At 47.6% G+C, this 17,129-nt stretch overlaps 2 protein-coding genes across 3 annotated transcripts in view; one reads left to right on the top strand and one right to left on the bottom strand.

Moving 5' to 3' along the window:
* The first annotated feature begins 1,076 nt into the window (after positions 1–1,076).
* On the top strand, positions 1,077–14,975 carry LOC128297776 (protein pecanex). The gene is made up of 10 exons (XM_053033470.1): positions 1,077–1,229; positions 2,942–8,462; positions 8,549–8,709; positions 8,776–8,932; positions 9,001–9,243; positions 9,307–9,459; positions 9,534–9,727; positions 9,796–10,455; positions 10,536–12,122; positions 12,189–14,975. The coding sequence occupies exons 1-10, from the start codon at positions 1,077–1,079 to the stop codon at positions 12,774–12,776; spliced, it is 9,417 nt and encodes a 3,138-aa protein (XP_052889430.1). The 3' UTR covers positions 12,777–14,975.
* A 215-nt stretch (positions 14,976–15,190) lies between these two features.
* LOC128297777 (protein crumbs) overlaps positions 15,191–17,129 on the bottom strand; it is a 29,966-nt gene continuing 28,027 nt past the window's right edge. For both annotated transcript variants that reach the window (XM_053033471.1, XM_053033472.1), the window contains one exon: positions 15,191–16,790. In XM_053033471.1, coding sequence (XP_052889431.1) covers positions 16,560–16,790 — 231 coding nt within the window. In that variant the 3' untranslated portion in view covers positions 15,191–16,559. The remainder of the gene's footprint in view (positions 16,791–17,129) is intronic.

Here is a 17,129-nt window from a genome sequence, read left to right as displayed (position 1 = left end):
TCGATGTTCGAAAGCAACTGTCACAACAACCGTCATTTAACGAAAACGTCAACTCGACATCTCAACGAAACGAATGTCAAAACCCATTTCTCTCGCTTAACGAAACTATTGTAAAAAACGTCCATAATGCATAAAATAGTTCGTAAACCTGCGAATATTAGTCATCCCTAATATTTCGTAGTATATCGCGTGTGGAACAACATATTTTCGCTACACAAGGGCAAAAGGTGTACGTTAGCAGCTAAGCATTCGCCAATTCGTTTCGCTTGCTTCGCGAAGGCGGTGTGCTGGTGTGCTGTAGCAGCAAAAGTAGATCATCTCGCGAACCAGAGCGCGTTACAACACACACACGGTTCGTTCGTCGATTATATTCTCCTCCAGCGACGGAAATTCTTCTTGGCCTGGGGGGAAGGGCGGCCACAACAGTGCAATCCATAGCCCCCACGTGAAGTAACAACATTCACGTCCTCGTCCTCTGTTTGGTGAGGTCGTAAAATGTTGGTACAGTGAAGTGGAAAACAAAAGGTGGCAAGTAAGCAATTGTACGTGGTGAAGTGTGCATCATCATGACGGGTGGCTCGGAAGAAAGTAGCGATTGAAAGAAAGTTGATTGGTTCTGCGGAAGTACCCAGGAGGGAGTTGCACGCTATTGAACGTGCCAGTGGAAAAAATAGGTGCACTCACAGGCGCAGCTGTGTGTTTTGAATAGTGCGGAAAATAGTAGTGCGAAATAGTCGTGCAGACGAGAGCGTTTGTTTTTGGATGTAACAACGAAGTGCCACTGCCTGAGGCCAAATTAGAGGGTAGAAGAAGCTTAGCGCAGGTTGAGCTGACACACAGTTATTCATCACGCCGTCGGTCGTCCCGCACACTGCTGCATCAGCGTGATTCCTGTTCCTGCCAAAGATCCAGCTGGAAGATCGAAAACCAGCTGAGACAACGAATGTGAATGGTAGACGCATCCCTACGCTCACCGGGTCAGTTGCCACACAAGCTGGGCATTGCACTACCACAACTGGTCAGCAACGTCGAACGGTGGCCCACCAGCAGCGGCAGCATGAAATGAACAGGCAACAATGGGTTCGCAAACGTTAAAAATCCTGCGACAGGGTGTGCTGGCCAGCTTAACCGGTGGCTGGTACTATGACGTGCATCAGAATGTGTTCTGCAATGCCGTCCATCTGTATATCTGGCTGTTTTTGTTGTTCCTTCCGTTCATCATTTATATGGTAAGTGAGGAAGACGATGCTCATCTAAACAAGAAACCTTTTTTTCTTTTGTTATTACTGCGAATGAATCATCGTTTTCGACCTTTAGACTGCTTGGGACAAAGTAAACACGGATGAAAAATTGATAAACATCCCGCGTTTATTAGCGTACCTCCAGCAATGTAACGATTTGCCCGGATGCCAGACTCCAACATTCGGAAGAATTCTCACGTGATGCGATACTATTAGGCGCAATACGATTAGGCAGAGGCAGTGTTCTGTTTACTGAAAACTACTCTGACCTAATTAATCCAACCGCCAATTGTCAATGGGACGACGTTGTAAAGAGAATAAAATACCATTTGATAAGCATTTACGCATATCGGCCTACTGTGATAGGCGTCGCTGTTTAGAAGCAGTTTTGTTTCCAACCTACATTGTACGGCGTCTTTGTATTGCTCACGTAATTCTAACCACGAACGACGACGAAGGTGGTGTGGTACGGGGATAAAGGGTGGAAGCCAGAGACAAAGCTCGTCAGCCGTTTGTTTCTCGGTGTCGATTGATTCAAGTAGATCTTACCGTTCACGAGGCGCGCACTACACGGCAGCAACACACAAACAGCCACGGCTTTACCCGGCTTGTTGTGTTGTGGCCGATGGCAAACGCTATTACACTTGACCATGGCCTTGTTTCATAATAATGTTTTAGAGATGCGAAAACCACGCCACGCATCATCCCCTATTCGGGGGCAGATAATTTGCGGACATGGGAAGGTTTATAATAGGGTAATGGCAGATATGTTTCTTATACTAGCTCAAAATATAAGGTTCCCACGTTTTGTGTGCAAAGCAAATTAACACTTCTTTTCAAGGTTCCCTTAAGGATTCCAGGAAGAATATCTTATAAACAGGAATAAACGATGACTTGGCTAAACAGTTAATTAGTTTAATAATGGTTTTGCTACTAATTTATCTCACTTTATCCGTTCCAGACTGTCCATACGCTGGAAATCGTGTTTCAACATTATTCGCCCTAGCGTTGTGAATGGCCCTTAGCGTTTGGCGGTCATTGTGCGACTTTCCCATCTCGTCTCCACCTTTGGTTAATATGTCTTTCCCAATTTCCTCTGGCAAAAGTGTGACAAATACACGCACGCGACGACACTCGGTGGAGTGTTACACCGTGTGGCAATGGAAAACTGGTCCTAATTTATAGGCAAGCCGCCGGTACGAAAAGGCTGCTGCCTAACCTGTCTAACTGTCTACCTTTGCCTACCAGTTTTCCGGTGGTTAGCGGTGAACAGTACTCGACGGTGCATGAGGAAGTAGGGAGCGGAACGGGTAGGATGCCCACAACGAGTACGGCCACACCGTGAACCTGTTCGCACTTTCATTTCTTGGTGCGAAGCGATAGACGGTGGCGTTTGTTATGCGTCCTTGTTACTTGTGTTAGGCTTGCGAACGGGGCAGGTGAATAGATTACGGATGCTATTCCGTTTAATGCCACACCATGCGGCCAAAATGGAAAAAGTGTGCCCTCCTAGTATTACTACTAGAAACTATTACAACTAACTATTAGATTACTATTAGAAAGGCTTTTAGGAAAAGGTTTATGTTTGATGATGTCCAACGAGAACCGTTGCAATATATTTGTTCCGTTTTTAATTGCTGTACTCTCAATCTTTTGCAAACTTCAAACTTGTCTAAAACATTTTCTTTTTCTGCTTTCAGTACTTCCCGACCACCGTAGCTGTATGGAGCATTTACTGTGTGCTGATCGCGATCATCATCACGTTCTTCAAGATGGTGAACGTAGCGCTACATCGCATGTACGATCGGGCACGTACGCTTTCGGAAACGAACCTGAAGAAACCGGGAAGCGCGAATTCGAAAGCAGCACGCGAAGTGGACACAGGAATTGGCATCGGCGGAGGTGGCTCGGGTGACGATGAACCCGGCATTGAAATGCAAATCCTTGGCACGGTGGAAGTTGTGGGCGGTACGCCACCAGTGAATGTATCGTCCCGTACGTCGGTCGAACATCACAGCGACGAAAACAGCTACGCCAACAGTGCAATGTCGATTGACTACCAGGAGGTGACCAGTACGATCGACCTAAAGGTGGACGTACATCGCAAGAACAGCTCCGAATCGAGCGATAGTGGACTGAGCGGGGCAGCTGCGAGCGCGGCGGGCGGTGCTGGTAGTGGTGCGGGTGGTACCGGTAGTGGAACTACCGGTCTAGGAGCTGTTGTTGCGTCTGCGGCTTGTAGTGACGCTTGCTTTCGAAGCGATCGCATCGCGGAGGCAAACAACGAAACACCATTCGGTGCACCAGTCGTACGATACGGTGGACCGGTGCAAACGCACACGGCGGAAGTGTGCAGTACCGGTACGCACAAGCGTTCCCTTTCCACGCCCAACCAGGATCGGTTTTCCGAGCTGGTGCTCGAAACGGTGATGCGCGAAATGACCCGTGAATTTGGCGATTTACCATTGGCAGCAGGAGGTACGAGCAGTAGTGGTGGGACTGGTGGAGTAAGCAATGCGAAGGGTGAGGCTGGACCGCGGATGGCCGGTGCACAATCGAACGCATCGTTACGACGGCATCAGTACAAATCAAAGCGGAAACAGCGGTTCATGAACAGCCAGCTACAGCGCCAAATATCGCTCGATTCGGAAAAGCTGAATGGCAGCAACGTGTTTGCGGATGAGCAAACTGATGGGGCGCATGGTGGCGGGGGAGAAATGGCCGAAGGTACGCGCAATCGTCGCAGGCCGGGTGGCAGTGGGAACGCTGTCGGAGCAGAGGGAGGAGGAATGCAGCTCCAGCGGCACCTTAGCTCGGATGATCAAAACAACAAATCGGTCGGTTCGTTGTTTCACCATCAGCTACACCATCATCACCATCACCATCACCATCACCATATGCTGGCATTACAGAACCTCGATCCGGATCTGTACATGGACCATAACTACACGAAATCGGCCGTACAGCTTGCGATAGCGGATACGGGCAGTGGGAACGATTCGTCGAACAAAATCACCTACCTCCTGCATCAAACCACTCCAATTAGGCGGGATTCCAGCAGTACCATGTCGGCGTTACAGCTACCGACGATTGCGAGCAGTAGCAGTGGCCCCGTTGGTGGTGGTTCCATCGTTGGCGGTGTGTCCGGTGAGGGAGTAGGCTCGGTTGGTTTGGGGACGGGAGGCGAACGGACGGTTAGCAGGGGTGGTAATAATTCGTCCGGCAAGCGACGCCGACACTCGAACACTACGAACACCACCAGCGGTAATGGTACCGGAAGACCACTGCCACGATCACTCACATCCGTAAGGAGGATAAAAAGTGCCGCACTGGAAACGTGCAGTCCCGCCTCGATACCGAACCTTACACCAACACACCCGAACAGTGTGGAGGTGATCGGTGGCCAAACGCTGCGCAATCCCCGGCACACTGTGTTACCACCGCCCAGCAAGTGCTTGTCGCGCAATCCGTACCTGAATTTGTTTACTAAATCAAACGAGGGCAGCAGTGGAACGGGGCTGGTGGATGTGTGCGGTGGCGGTAGCTCGTCCGGCTTCATGGTGACCGGTTGTGATGGGGTTGCTGCCTTCGAATCGGTGCTACCCGGCGCCACAAACGCGGGCAGCGAACCGGTCTATCCGATCGCGGAACAATCGGATGAAAGTACGCCGGTAAAGAGTACAGCGTCTCGGTTGTTGGCGCGTGATGAAAACACACCACCGGTACAACGATTTGATCTGCATTCCGATTCGGACGAAGGCGATGGGCTGGAGGATGACGAAGATGACGATGTGGAGGACGACGGGGATGAGGAGGAGGAGGAAGACGAGGAGGAGGACGAGGATGTTGAGGAAGACGAAGAGAACCTCGGTCGCGAGATGGATCGAGAGGATTGTGTGAGTCGGCCGGATGATAGAGCGACTCAGAGGGGGGATGACAATTATTATGCAGCGGAAGAACTGAAAAAGAACGAACGGATAGGTGATAGCGAAGAAGATCTCACATTGCACGACCAGTTAAGGCGATTGCATCACCAACAGCAGCAACAACAAAGAGTTCCAGAGACGGAGCCGGCTGTGGTTCATGATGTAGTTGCAGGGGAGGCCGGCACCGGTGTCGTATCGGACATGGAACATCCCGATAGTGGGCTGCAGTCGACCGATTCCGACACGGAAACGAATGCCGGTTCACGATCGCCGCTGCTGGAACCGCGTACACATCGAACAAATTCTGAGCAGCAGGTCGGTACGGCCACGATTGTGGAAGCGAAAAATCCTGCCTGCTGTGCCATAGTGCCTCCTAAAATGATCGGCAGCGAGGTGAAGAAGACATCCTCGAGTCCAACGATTAGCTGTAGCGATAGTAGTACCACCACCATGCACCACGTACACCACCATCACATACTGCGCTCACCGCTCAAAGCGTTCGAGGAAACGGGATGCCTTTCATCGAGCGACTGGGAGCAAGCGAGTGCTAGCTCGAAAGATCTGCTAATTACCAAGGAAGCTAGTATCACGTCGAAAGATGGAATCGCAGGAGGAACAGCACTGAAGAAGGCCGTTACCGGAAGCGAATCTGATCCACAGATTCCTGGCTCGAGTGGAGCAACGGCAGCAAGATCGAAGGCAAAAGATGAATCCAACATAGCCAGTGCTTCGACTGCAACGGAGGCGGCAAGCGGGTCCTCCCTATCGGTGTCACAACTACAACAGCAGCGAAACTTAGGAGCCATACCGAAAACATCACCACCGGGTCGGAGTGCTAGCGTTCGGCGGCTGAGCGTGGAGGAAAACTTTCCTACCACGAGTAGCAAAATTTACAATCGTTCCCTTTCCCAACGGCTGCTAGCCGAACGAATACCGGAAAATTCAACTGCCGCTCCACTGATAACGTTTCTGAACTATCGCTCGGATGTGCCAATACCTCCGATCTATCTGCCCGGGAACAGTGCACTGTCGGAGCAGCAAACGGCTAGCTTCACGTTTCGTCGACCCGCACCATTACCGGCACGTCCCTACCGTCAGCTAAACTGTCGTTTGCGGATGCTCAAATCGGATGGAGCAGGAAGCGATAGTGGCGCTGGAACATCGTCATCAATGACACAAGCAGCAGGTGTATCATCTTCGTCCGGTGCCGGATCGACCGGTACGGGTGGTGATTATTGGCGGGACGATGATAATAACAACTGCAACTACTGCCTAGATGCACTCGAAAACCCTCAAACACGGTTGCAATCGCTGGCATCGACGTCTACGGCTTCCGGTGGAGGTAATTTCGCTGCTGGGTATTCCGGTGGTGCGCGTAGTATCTGTCACGATGCACTGATGCCGGGAGCCGTTGGAGAGGTGCCTTTAAATTTCTACGTCACGGACGACTCTGACCGCTGGTTGCGCTGTGCGGCAAATGTGATAAAGGAACGGTTCGGTGTACTGAACCATCATCTACATGCGAACCCGTACATACATCACCATCTTCATCATCATCGAACGATCAGCATCAGTGGGCCATCGACAAGTGGAACGGCGGGAGTGATTGGAGCTATGGGTAGTGGCGGCGTCGGCGGAACAAATGGATTGGCATCGGGGGGCCCTACGGTTGGGACAATCTCGTCCGCGGGCGATGATTTCAATACGGCTTCGATCAACTCGGGTAGCGGTATCGCGGATAAGACGATCGTCGCATCAACCGATTGCAGTTTGTCGCGCGCGCAAAGTACAATCGACGTAGTGCCACATTCGATGTTTGGGGAATCTGGACCAAAGGTGCGTCCCAAGCGGTACTACAAGCTATCGTTGCGGTTTCTGTGCTTCCGGGAGCATCTGAACATATCGATGAATCGGTTACAGCTGTTGGCATTGTTCGATCGTGACACGAGCTGGGTACAGGTGGTACTAGCGATCGCACTCTGTACGCTCGTTTCGCTGCTGGGATCACTGGTGCTGTACCTGAAGTTCTACGAAGATTTGTACGCCTTCCTGTTCTGCTTCGTTATTGCCGGGAGTCAGTATTCGCTGCTCAAGAGTGTCCAACCGGATGCGGCGTCACCGATACATGGCTTCAACAAAACCGTAACGTACTCGCGCCCAATCTACTTCTGTCTTTGCTGTGGACTTCTGTTGGGTGTACATCAATTACTGCGCGAATACCAGCTCGGATTGACGCACGATAGCGTGGCTATTGTGCTGTTTGGCTTTTCGATCTCGATCGTTGCGTTTTTGCAATCGGCCCAGACCATACTGGCGGTGGGGATACTGTTCTTTCCTGTACTGTTCAGTCTGGGGCTATTCCCGCAGATCAATACCTTCACAATGTACTTCCTGGAGCAGATCGACATGCATCTGTTTGGCAGTAACGCATCGTGCAGTTTACTCGCCTCGTTTCTCTCCGTCGTACGATCGATCGTTGCCTGTACGCTGCTGTTTGGATTAGTGTATGGAGCGTTGTCCGAAACCGGAACCCAACACGTTCTGTTTTCGATGTATTGTGCGTTCCTGGTGACGGTATCGTACCATTTGTCGCGTTGTGCCAGCGATTACACTTACATCTGGGCGGTGATCAAGTCGAGCCTGCTTACGCACTCGGATTACGATGATTCTTCGAGTAAGGAAGACTCGAAGATATCGTCCGATTCGTGCGACGATGGAAAGGACGATGGCCGACGACATTCAAGCGGTGACGGAGGCGCCGATGGTTCGGCCCGATCGACCGATGAGATGAATCGTGACTTCGACGAAGAAGCCGGTCGGGATGCAGCTGCGAAAGAGCTGGATGATCCATTGCCGCGCAAGCTGCAGGATACGGTTACGGGTCGGTTGAAAAATGATGCCGTTGTGTGCGTGGTTCTGTCGTTGGCCATGTTTAGCTTGCACTGCAGTACGGTGTTTACGGTGCTGCAGCCAGAAATCAATCACGTACTGCATTCGGGTGCCTGTATTCTTGGATTTCTGATGCATTACATTGTACCACAGCTGCGCAAACATCTGCCGTGGCTGTGTATTGCGAAACCGATTCTAAAACCGGAAGAGTTTGGGTTGTTCGAGGTGCACAAGCTGTCGAAGATCATGTGGTTCGAGACGATGTACGTGGTGCTGTGCTTCTTTGAGCGTAACATTCTCTATCCGCTCATCTTCATCAGCGCACTGACCGCTGATTGTGGTCAGATTGCGGACAAATTTGGTCTCACGTTTGGTTCGATCCTGATCGTAATGTGCAGTTTGAAATGTAAGTCTGAAGAACGAGATCTCATTGAAATTGTGTGGTATATTAATGCACTTTTATGTGCAATTTCGTTCGCTTTATATTTTTAGGTGTACGCAATGCATATTCTGACACTGGCAGCCAATACATTATACTGATATTCACGGTGCTTTTCTTCCGCCTGGACTACAAACTGTCGAGCGAAACGTTCCTGTTGGACTATTTTCTCATTTCCATCATCTATCGTAAGATTGCAGAATTTTTGTTAAAGGTAAAACGATGCCCGGTGCTTTAACATTGTTGACATGCATTTAACTTTCACCTCTGTTCCTTCTAGCTTCAATTTGTAGTTACGTACATTGCTCCGTGGCAGATAACGTGGGGTTCAGCGTTTCACGCCTTTGCCCAACCGTTCAGTGTACCACACTCAGCAATGCTGTTTCTGCAGACGGCAATCAGTGCAATCCTATCGACACCTCTTAATCCATTCCTTGGTAAGAGATCTACATCAATGCGCCTCCTTACATGTGTTACATTTTGCATGTCTTTTACCTATCCACAGGAAGTGCCATATTTCTCACCTCTTACGTACGTCCGATTAAGTTCTGGGAGCGTGATTACAATACTCGTCGCATCGATCACTCAAACACACGGTTGAGCTCGCAGCTCGAGCGTGATCTCGGTGCGGATGATAACAATTTAAACAGTATATTCTACGAACACCTGACGCGATCGCTGCAGCACTCACTTTGCGGTGATCTGCTGATGGGTCGCTGGGGAAACGTCAGCCAGGGAGATTGCTTCGGTAAGTTGATTTTAGATCTTTTAGAGCTTTACTGGCACTCACTGAATTTTCGTTTTTTTTCAGTGCTTGCCTCTGACTATTTAAACTGCCTTGTACACATTATCGAGCTCGGCAATGGACTGTGTACATTTCAAATGCGTGGACTCGAATTTCGGGGCACCTACTGCCAGCAGCGGGAAGTGGAAGCAATCTCGGAAGAGGTGGAAGACAATATTGGTATGTACACGAGTGTGGTTAATGCCATCTTACCGATCGAATTATCATGCCTTTGCTACTATACCTACCTACAGGATGCTGTTGTTGCGCGATCGGCCATCTGCCACGTATGTTAAGTGCCAACGCAATGTTTACGACACGCTGGTTAGCTTGGCAGGTAATGGCGTCGAAGTACGTGCTGGAGGGCTACTCCATCTCGGATAACTCGGCCACTGCCACGATGCAGGTGTTTGAGTTTCGCAAGGTGCTCATATCGTATTATGTGAAGGTGAGTTTCTTTCAACGTCACATATCAATTTGAGGAATGCATATTAATCAAGATAATGTCTTGCGCAGAGTATCATCTATTACACGTTACGATCGCCAAAACTGATGAGCTGGCTCCAGTCGCAGGCAATTGAGGAAGCGCTCGAACACACAACCGACCGACAGTTTGTCGATTTAGATCCCGTGTTCAACATCAATCTAGACGACGACTACGATTCGCGGGCAGCTGGCATTACGCGTAGCAGTTTTTGGTGCGTGTATGGCGAATGGATACAGTTTTGTAGCGACAAAAAACGTCAACAGCTGCAGGCGGCTCTTAATGAGCGTACGCCAAGGAAAACCACGGGAGCTGCCAGAGCTGGCACTACAACTGGTGCCTCTGCTCCTGGTGATAGTGCAGGTGGTAATTGTTTTGTATCTTCATCATCAAACGCTAACGTAACCAAAGCGGATAGTAGTAGCGGTGCGCTTAAGGATGGAAAAGCATCTTCGGAAGCCACTGCTGCCACCAACACTGGTTCAACTGTATTAGATGGTTGGCTGGAGGCCGGATCTACCGACGTTGGTACGAATAAGGCGGAGTGTGGCGAATCTAGTGGAACGAACGGGAACAATAGGCCTGTGGGAGCGTCCTCGAATGGAGCATCCAGTGGTTCGCATGCGAACGGTGCGGGTTCCTCGAATAACGGTTCGAATGGTTCTGCAAATGGAGCGGCTTTTTTCAAATCGGTAAGATTGGAAAAATCTGTAATATTTATAAAAGTTCGTTTTTGTTAATATAAAATAATCTCTTGTTTTTGCTTTGATAGACTCGCGATTCATTGGTGACTTCGCTATGCATGTCTTTGGCACTGTTGGCACGAAGAACTCTTGCGACCGCTAGCCACAGTTCGTCGTGTGGTGTGGAATTCTTTCTCCACGGATTGCATGCATTGTTTAAGGGCGATTTTCGCATCACTTGTCCCAGAGACGAGTGGGTATTTGCCGATATGGAGCTGCTGCATGGTGTTGTGGCTCCGGCCGTCCGAATGTCTCTAAAGCTCCACCAAGATCATTTCCTCTGTCCGGACGAGTACGATGATTACAGCAATCTGTATAATGCGATCGATTTCCACACCAAGGAACTGGTGATATCGCACGAAGCAGATCCGTTGTGGCGTAATGCGGTGCTCAGAGGAACACCCAATTTGCTCGCCTTGCGTCATGTTATGGACGACGGTTCAGATGAGTATCGTGTGATAAGACTTACGAAGCGTTTTCTTACCTTTCGTGTGATCAAACTGAACCGGGAATGTGTCCGTGGTTTGTGGGCTGGCCAGCAGCAGGAGCTCATCTATCTACGCAATCGCAATCCCGAACGGGGCAGCATACAGAACGCGAAGCAGGCACTACGCAACATCATCAATTCGTCGTGCGATCAACCGATCGGGTATCCGATCTACGTATCACCGCTCACGACTTCATATGCGGAAACAAACGCACAGCTCTGCCGCATAATCGGTGGTGAAATAACGCTGGAAAAAATACAATCCATGCTGATTCGGACCTGGAAACGTATTCGGCAACGATGCCGCGAAGGTTGCAGCAGTGGCAGTGCAATTATTGAGGGGGAAATGACAGAGATGCAGGGCGTGTACTGTAATACGCCGACGCCAAATAATACGCTTTCCGGCACGGCAGGTACGCTGTCGTACGGCAGCCAAAACATGTCCATCTCGGGTGCTGTGGCGAATCGTGGCAGTATGGCGAGTATTAATAAACCGACCAGCTCGACACTGTTAGCTGGGTTTTTGATACGCGAGCGGGACGCAGAACGGGAAGCGATGGCAATGGGTACGGTGGGTGTGCGCGAACGGAGCACGATCGCTAAGCGCAACGTTGGAAGCACTAGCAAGGATCGGATCGATTGGGGAGCGCTGCAGATAAATAAGCGAGACTCGTTCCGGGAAGTGTTGGCGGAGGCTGTCGCGGCGGCATCGGGTGGAACCGGTGGTAGCGGGAACGATAGTTCGGTCGGTGCGGATGACGAAAGTCAGAGTACGGCTGGTGGCAGTCCTAATGCTACGCTGAAGCAGCAGGGCAGCGTCGAATCGTCGTCTGGTCACGCTAGTGGGTATATCCATAAAGCGAACGTTCCTTCATCGATGCTCTGTAGCGGTGGTCCTGGGTTTAGTTCGGCACTTGCCAGCGGTGGCAGTGGCGTAGCAGCTGGTAGCCGCATTCCCGGAGTACCAGGTACGCTGACGTTTACTCTCTCTCCACCGGACGATACACCGTACTCGTTGTTTGTAATGGGCGAGACGCAATCGGACGAATCCAAACCCGGTATTCAGTGGCTACATTCAGCGCCAGCCATTGGACTGAACAAGAAAGTAATAATAGTGGATGCGTCACAGGTAAGGCAGTGTCTATACGCGCTAGTGCAAGGAAAAAATTCACATGTAAAAATACATCTTTTTCAGATTTATGATTGCTTAGACCTCGGTCGTCGAATCGATGTAACCTGGCCATGTGAACAATTTCGGTCCAGCGGAGGTCGCTCGTCGTGGAAGGAATGGAGCCCACAGGAGGGTATGGTGGGCAACGTCGTCCACTATTGGCAACCAAACCATCCGGATCATCATTTTCGTTCGAACGTGAATCGCACCATCCTGCTAGTGAAGATTGGCGATCGGCACGTACCGATCGGTGAAAAGGGCATAAAGGAGTACAATACGATTGGGTTGGTCGGACCGGATGCACTCCCAATCGTCGTTAAGGCTGATGAATCCGGCAGCGTAACGCCGGCACGCCAGCATTCCCTAGATAATACGGGCAGTGGAGACACTTCTGTTGCAGCTTCAACGGAATTACCGACGACTGTGCCGAACGAGCGCACCTCCAGTGGACAGAGCGAGGTGCAACTGAATCAGTGTGAGGCACAAGTTACTTCCACCTCATGTGAACCAACGCATCAGAGTGTTGTTGAAACTCAACCAAAGGGAGATTTAGAAAGTATGGAACAGCAGGATGCATCTTCATCAGTGGATGCATCGCCTACGAAACATTAACGGCACTGCAAACAGACTAATAACACACATGCATCGCCCGTTGCATCGCGTCCTCGAAACACATCACATAAGGATTTACTATGCAACTTCTACTATCAGCATGACAGTCTGTTGGTGTTGGTAAGTTGTGCAACAAGCTTCAAGTTATAATGTAAAAAGCTCTATTTTCATCATCGCCTTATTCATGTTATAGTTGAATTGTAACGAACCGTGGTTTTGGATCGAAACACGTTTCGTCTGGTGGGATTTTCATTGCCAAAAAAAGACGACCAGTTGTAATAGTGTTACTTGTATTTGGAACACTACAGAACGCAGTCATTTAGGTACTGGTCCGGGTGTAGTAGCGAAAAGTGTCATTTGATGCGGGCAGTATCTGTTAGATAGTGTAGTCTTGGAGAAACAGTAACGATGGATGAGGATTGAACGATTGTTGATAAGAATAACTCTTCACGATAAGCTTGTGAGAATTAGGTTCCTACCTAAACGTAAACCGTTACATATGCAAAACCGACATCGAGTGAGTCAAAGTTGTGTGCAGCGTTTTTTTTTGTTATCCGCCGTTTCAGCTGAACAGTTTTCAGTATTGCTGCTGCGCTTTAGCTACAAAATTGTATTATGTTGTCATTGTGAATCCTTCACAACCTATCACTTGTTTTTATGCAATATCAGTGTTTTTTTTATTTGTCATTACGTTAACTATCTTTGAAACGTACAGCAGTAGTTTCAAAACGAAAAATATTCTAATCAATCCGGCGTATTACAAGCGTCACCAGTAGTTGTTGCAGGCAATCTAACAGTGGTTAGTTTCTTTTTTTGTGGTAAACTTTTAAACTTTTAGCAAGTTTTGTATTGAACAACACTTTGCTTCGCCACGATGCAAAGGTTTTAATCGACTTTTCTTTTATTAGCTAGCAAAAAATAATAAAGCAAAAAAATCGGAAAGCGCAGGGAAGAAGGTAGACTCGTGTTGAATGGCATCGTATTAAGTATGAACCGATACACATCCGTTGCGATAAATGGATGCGTGCGATCAGAGCGCGATCAAGGTAAATTCCCTTTCAATCCCCTAAAATGAAATCGAAAACAAATAAAAACAACAAACAGACAAACTACAAGGGATCGCGATGAAATGTGATAATTAACGTTTAAGTGAAGAAGAAATCATATATCGTGTAACATAGATTAAAAGATGGATCGCTTGCCTCTATTACGCTTTAGGAATGGTTTTAAGGATTGTATAATAAACCCCTCTAGATAGGACCAGGAATACATAAAAAATAGGAAGAAGTGAAACAAGGATTTAAATAGAAAAACGAAAAGAAACATGGAACTAACCAACAATGCTATATCGACACGTTTACTCGTTATATCGAAAAATCGTTGAATTATTACGTAGATCACGAAACTAATGTTTACACAACCATCCTAAAAGCAAGACAGTAAGCAAAAAGGCATTCTCTGGAATCATTGTGTGACGAGTATGTAAGATACGATTCTTGGCTGCATGTGAAAGCGGTCAGCGTCACGCAGTGAAATGGAGGCTTCAACTGAAGAATGCTTACAATCCTAATTTACAATACCCCCACGTTCGTTCGGTGAATTGAGGAAGATTGTTTTTAGGGTAGTTTGCCTAGTTAGTTAATTACTTTACACCGGTTCATCAAAGGTACGATGGGTATAGGGGAAGCACCGAAAATGGATGGTTAGTCGCGCGTAGATTGTTATCAACTATCACAAGACCGGAGCCAGCTTCCGTCAGGGTGTTATTAGTATCAAACGCATGGAGCGAGATAGGGAAAGAAAGGAGATATAATGTTGTTTTTACTGTCTGATGTTGATATGTTCCATACTATTTCGCTTTTGTATGTACATATCGGTTTAATTAGGAAGGAAATGAATTGGAAAAAGGGATATGGGCGAAAAAGAAAAAGAGAGAGAGCGAGAGTGAGTGGCAAGCTACATCGAGAAAGCACACTTATCGCAAAGAGACATATAACGAAACGCTCTTATTATACGACTACTATCAAGCGATCATGATAGTGTAGCAAACCAAACAAAAAAAAACCATAAGAACGAGAAGTTGCAGAGCCTGAATTTTGGTGAAGCGGTTATTATTTTGTTTTGTTTCTGTTACAAATGTAATCAAACTCGCTCTTGGAAATCTAGAACGGATTCACAAGTTTTGCCTTTTTTTAACAAAACAAGAATAAAAACAACAAATTTTTCAAACGTATCGAGTTACTTGAAAGGAAAACGAACATTCGATTGATGCGTTTGCTTTAAGTCGTAGTCACTTCCGCTTGGATGCCTCAAAGAGCCCATTCGTGTACTATCCGAAAGAGGGTGGCTAACGTAGTTTCTTTCGTAAGCTTTTTAAGAGTCAGTGCAGTCGTGGATGTTAAAGTGTTCTGTTCCTGATCGGACGAAATTTATTACGCATCAAGTTTATCGCTCTGGCTATTTCTTATCATTTATCTTACTGGCTATCTAGGTTCGCGTTGTTTTTCTTTCTCAGTAACTTTCTCGACCATATTCGTCGGTTTGCTTTTGAGCACTGTCGGTTTGCGTAAAATTATGACCCGCCACAGTGCGCTAGTTTACAGAATATTCGAACGACGGGGCCTCCCTTTACCTCACATCATTTTATTTCGCTTTTTATCTTCCTTGGATGAGTTTATTAAAAGTGAGTCTTGTTTTCAAAACGAAAACCTAACAAACGTTTGCTTGCTTTATAAGGTGTGTTAAGTGTATTTAGTTTTAGTTTACTTTTGCAGCTGCACTTTTATGGTGTTTCTTTCACTTAAGATTTCTAGCATTGTTTAACTGTGCCGTGTGGTCCACTCTCCTTTGCTTCGATGCACTTCCAAACCATTGGTGGATGCATTTAGCGCCAGAAACAACGAAAACAGTACTACACCTTATCGAAGCAGTTAAAAAATTAACACTAATTCAACCTGCACGGAAAACTTTGTCCTGAGCGTTGGAGTGGTGAGGATATCAATGCACGGAGCACACTATCGTAATTTTGAAGGCACATTAATTTTATCGGCCAAAATTGTTCATTTTTTGTTGTTGTTTAGAACTGTAAGGGATCGAAAACAGTTGGCAGTCTGATTGTCCTTTGATTCAGTCAATAGTTTTCAATAATTGGATTAGAACATTATTTGGATAAGAATTTTTAGTTCCGCTTTGTCGTCTGGTGTTCCAATCAGGTAACGATTGGAGGGCTCCCAAAGCTGCATGTTGTTGCGGTTCTTATCTATCGCACCCGAGAGCCAGAGGAAAATCAAAATGTTTGTCGCTGGATCAAGCGAAGCGACCCAATCTTGATGGATATCACATTGTTACACAGTTACTACCAGCGGTTACATTTAAAACAAAAAACATGCATTAAAATTTATAAAAGCAATAGCAAAGCACCGTGCGCTCCTTGGGGCGTCCGTGTACCGGTTGGTCTCGTTTCGTTTTGCCTAATGGAACGTTTTCTCAATCAGCTACATCGATCCTTATACTAACTTTTTACAATACGAACCCCTTGTGCAGGGATTCCACATGAGGGCGGGAGTGTGAGTGTATTTCGTTCCCAATAGAGCTACGGTTGGGACACTAACAGGACTGAGAATGTCTCCTCCTGCCCGAGGAGCAGAAGTCTGGCGACAAATGACAGACTGTGGACGGAAACTGAAAACATTCGTGGAGGTAGGGTACACAGTACGAGGGAGTAAATTGTAACAAAACTAACACATAAAAAGACGCTACAGTTAACGGAAACCTTAACCCGCACTATATCAGTCGCTCCTCGGGCGGTGGCTTAAGCACGTTGTCCATTTCCAGTCTTGGGTTACAGTACTCTTGGGCACTTGGGCTGTAGGTACCGCGGGTCGCTCGCTTATTGCGTGCCATCACCAGGAACGTGCCGATCAATGCACCGGCAATTGTGAGAATGCCGATTACCACGGGCACAACGATGAGGGCGATATCCGCACCGGACGCTTCTTCCGCTTCCAGTGTCGCCTGCAGGTGGAGAGGATTAGGAGAACCAAGTACACCATTATAGCATTTGTATAGTGAAGTGTATTTCTAAATCATGCTTTTAAGTCATTAAGAGAGATTACTCTTCTAGAACAGGCAGTTTGAGACATGCGATGAAGAGGGTTTTTGTTCTCGAAGATCAAAAAGAAGATAATAACTTAAACATTACTTAATTTTTGCTATGGTAATGGCGAAGAAATAAAACATTTACATTGAAGATGAATTATAAAGGTGATCGAGGTGTTGTGGTAGGTGATGGAGATCCTCTACGATAGTTGTGTGAAACTTCAGTGAGCTATTTTGTTAGGTTTTGTTAAAATT

Source organism: Anopheles moucheti, chromosome 2 (assembly GCF_943734755.1).
Source record: "Anopheles moucheti chromosome 2, idAnoMoucSN_F20_07, whole genome shotgun sequence".
NCBI classification, from domain to species: domain Eukaryota; kingdom Metazoa; phylum Arthropoda; class Insecta; order Diptera; family Culicidae; genus Anopheles; species Anopheles moucheti.
This window is presented reverse-complemented; position numbering and strand designations above follow the sequence as displayed.

Coding starts and splice junctions, on each gene's coding strand:
- LOC128297776 (XM_053033470.1), top strand. CDS start 1,077: ATGGGTTCGCAAACGTTAAAAATCCTGCGACAGGGTGTGCTGGCCAGC. Junction 9,728..9,795: donor TCATATCGTATTATGTGAAG/GTGAGTTTCTTT, acceptor TGTCTTGCGCAG/AGTATCATCTATTACACGTT. Junction 10,456..10,535: donor GAGCGGCTTTTTTCAAATCG/GTAAGATTGGAA, acceptor TTGCTTTGATAG/ACTCGCGATTCATTGGTGAC.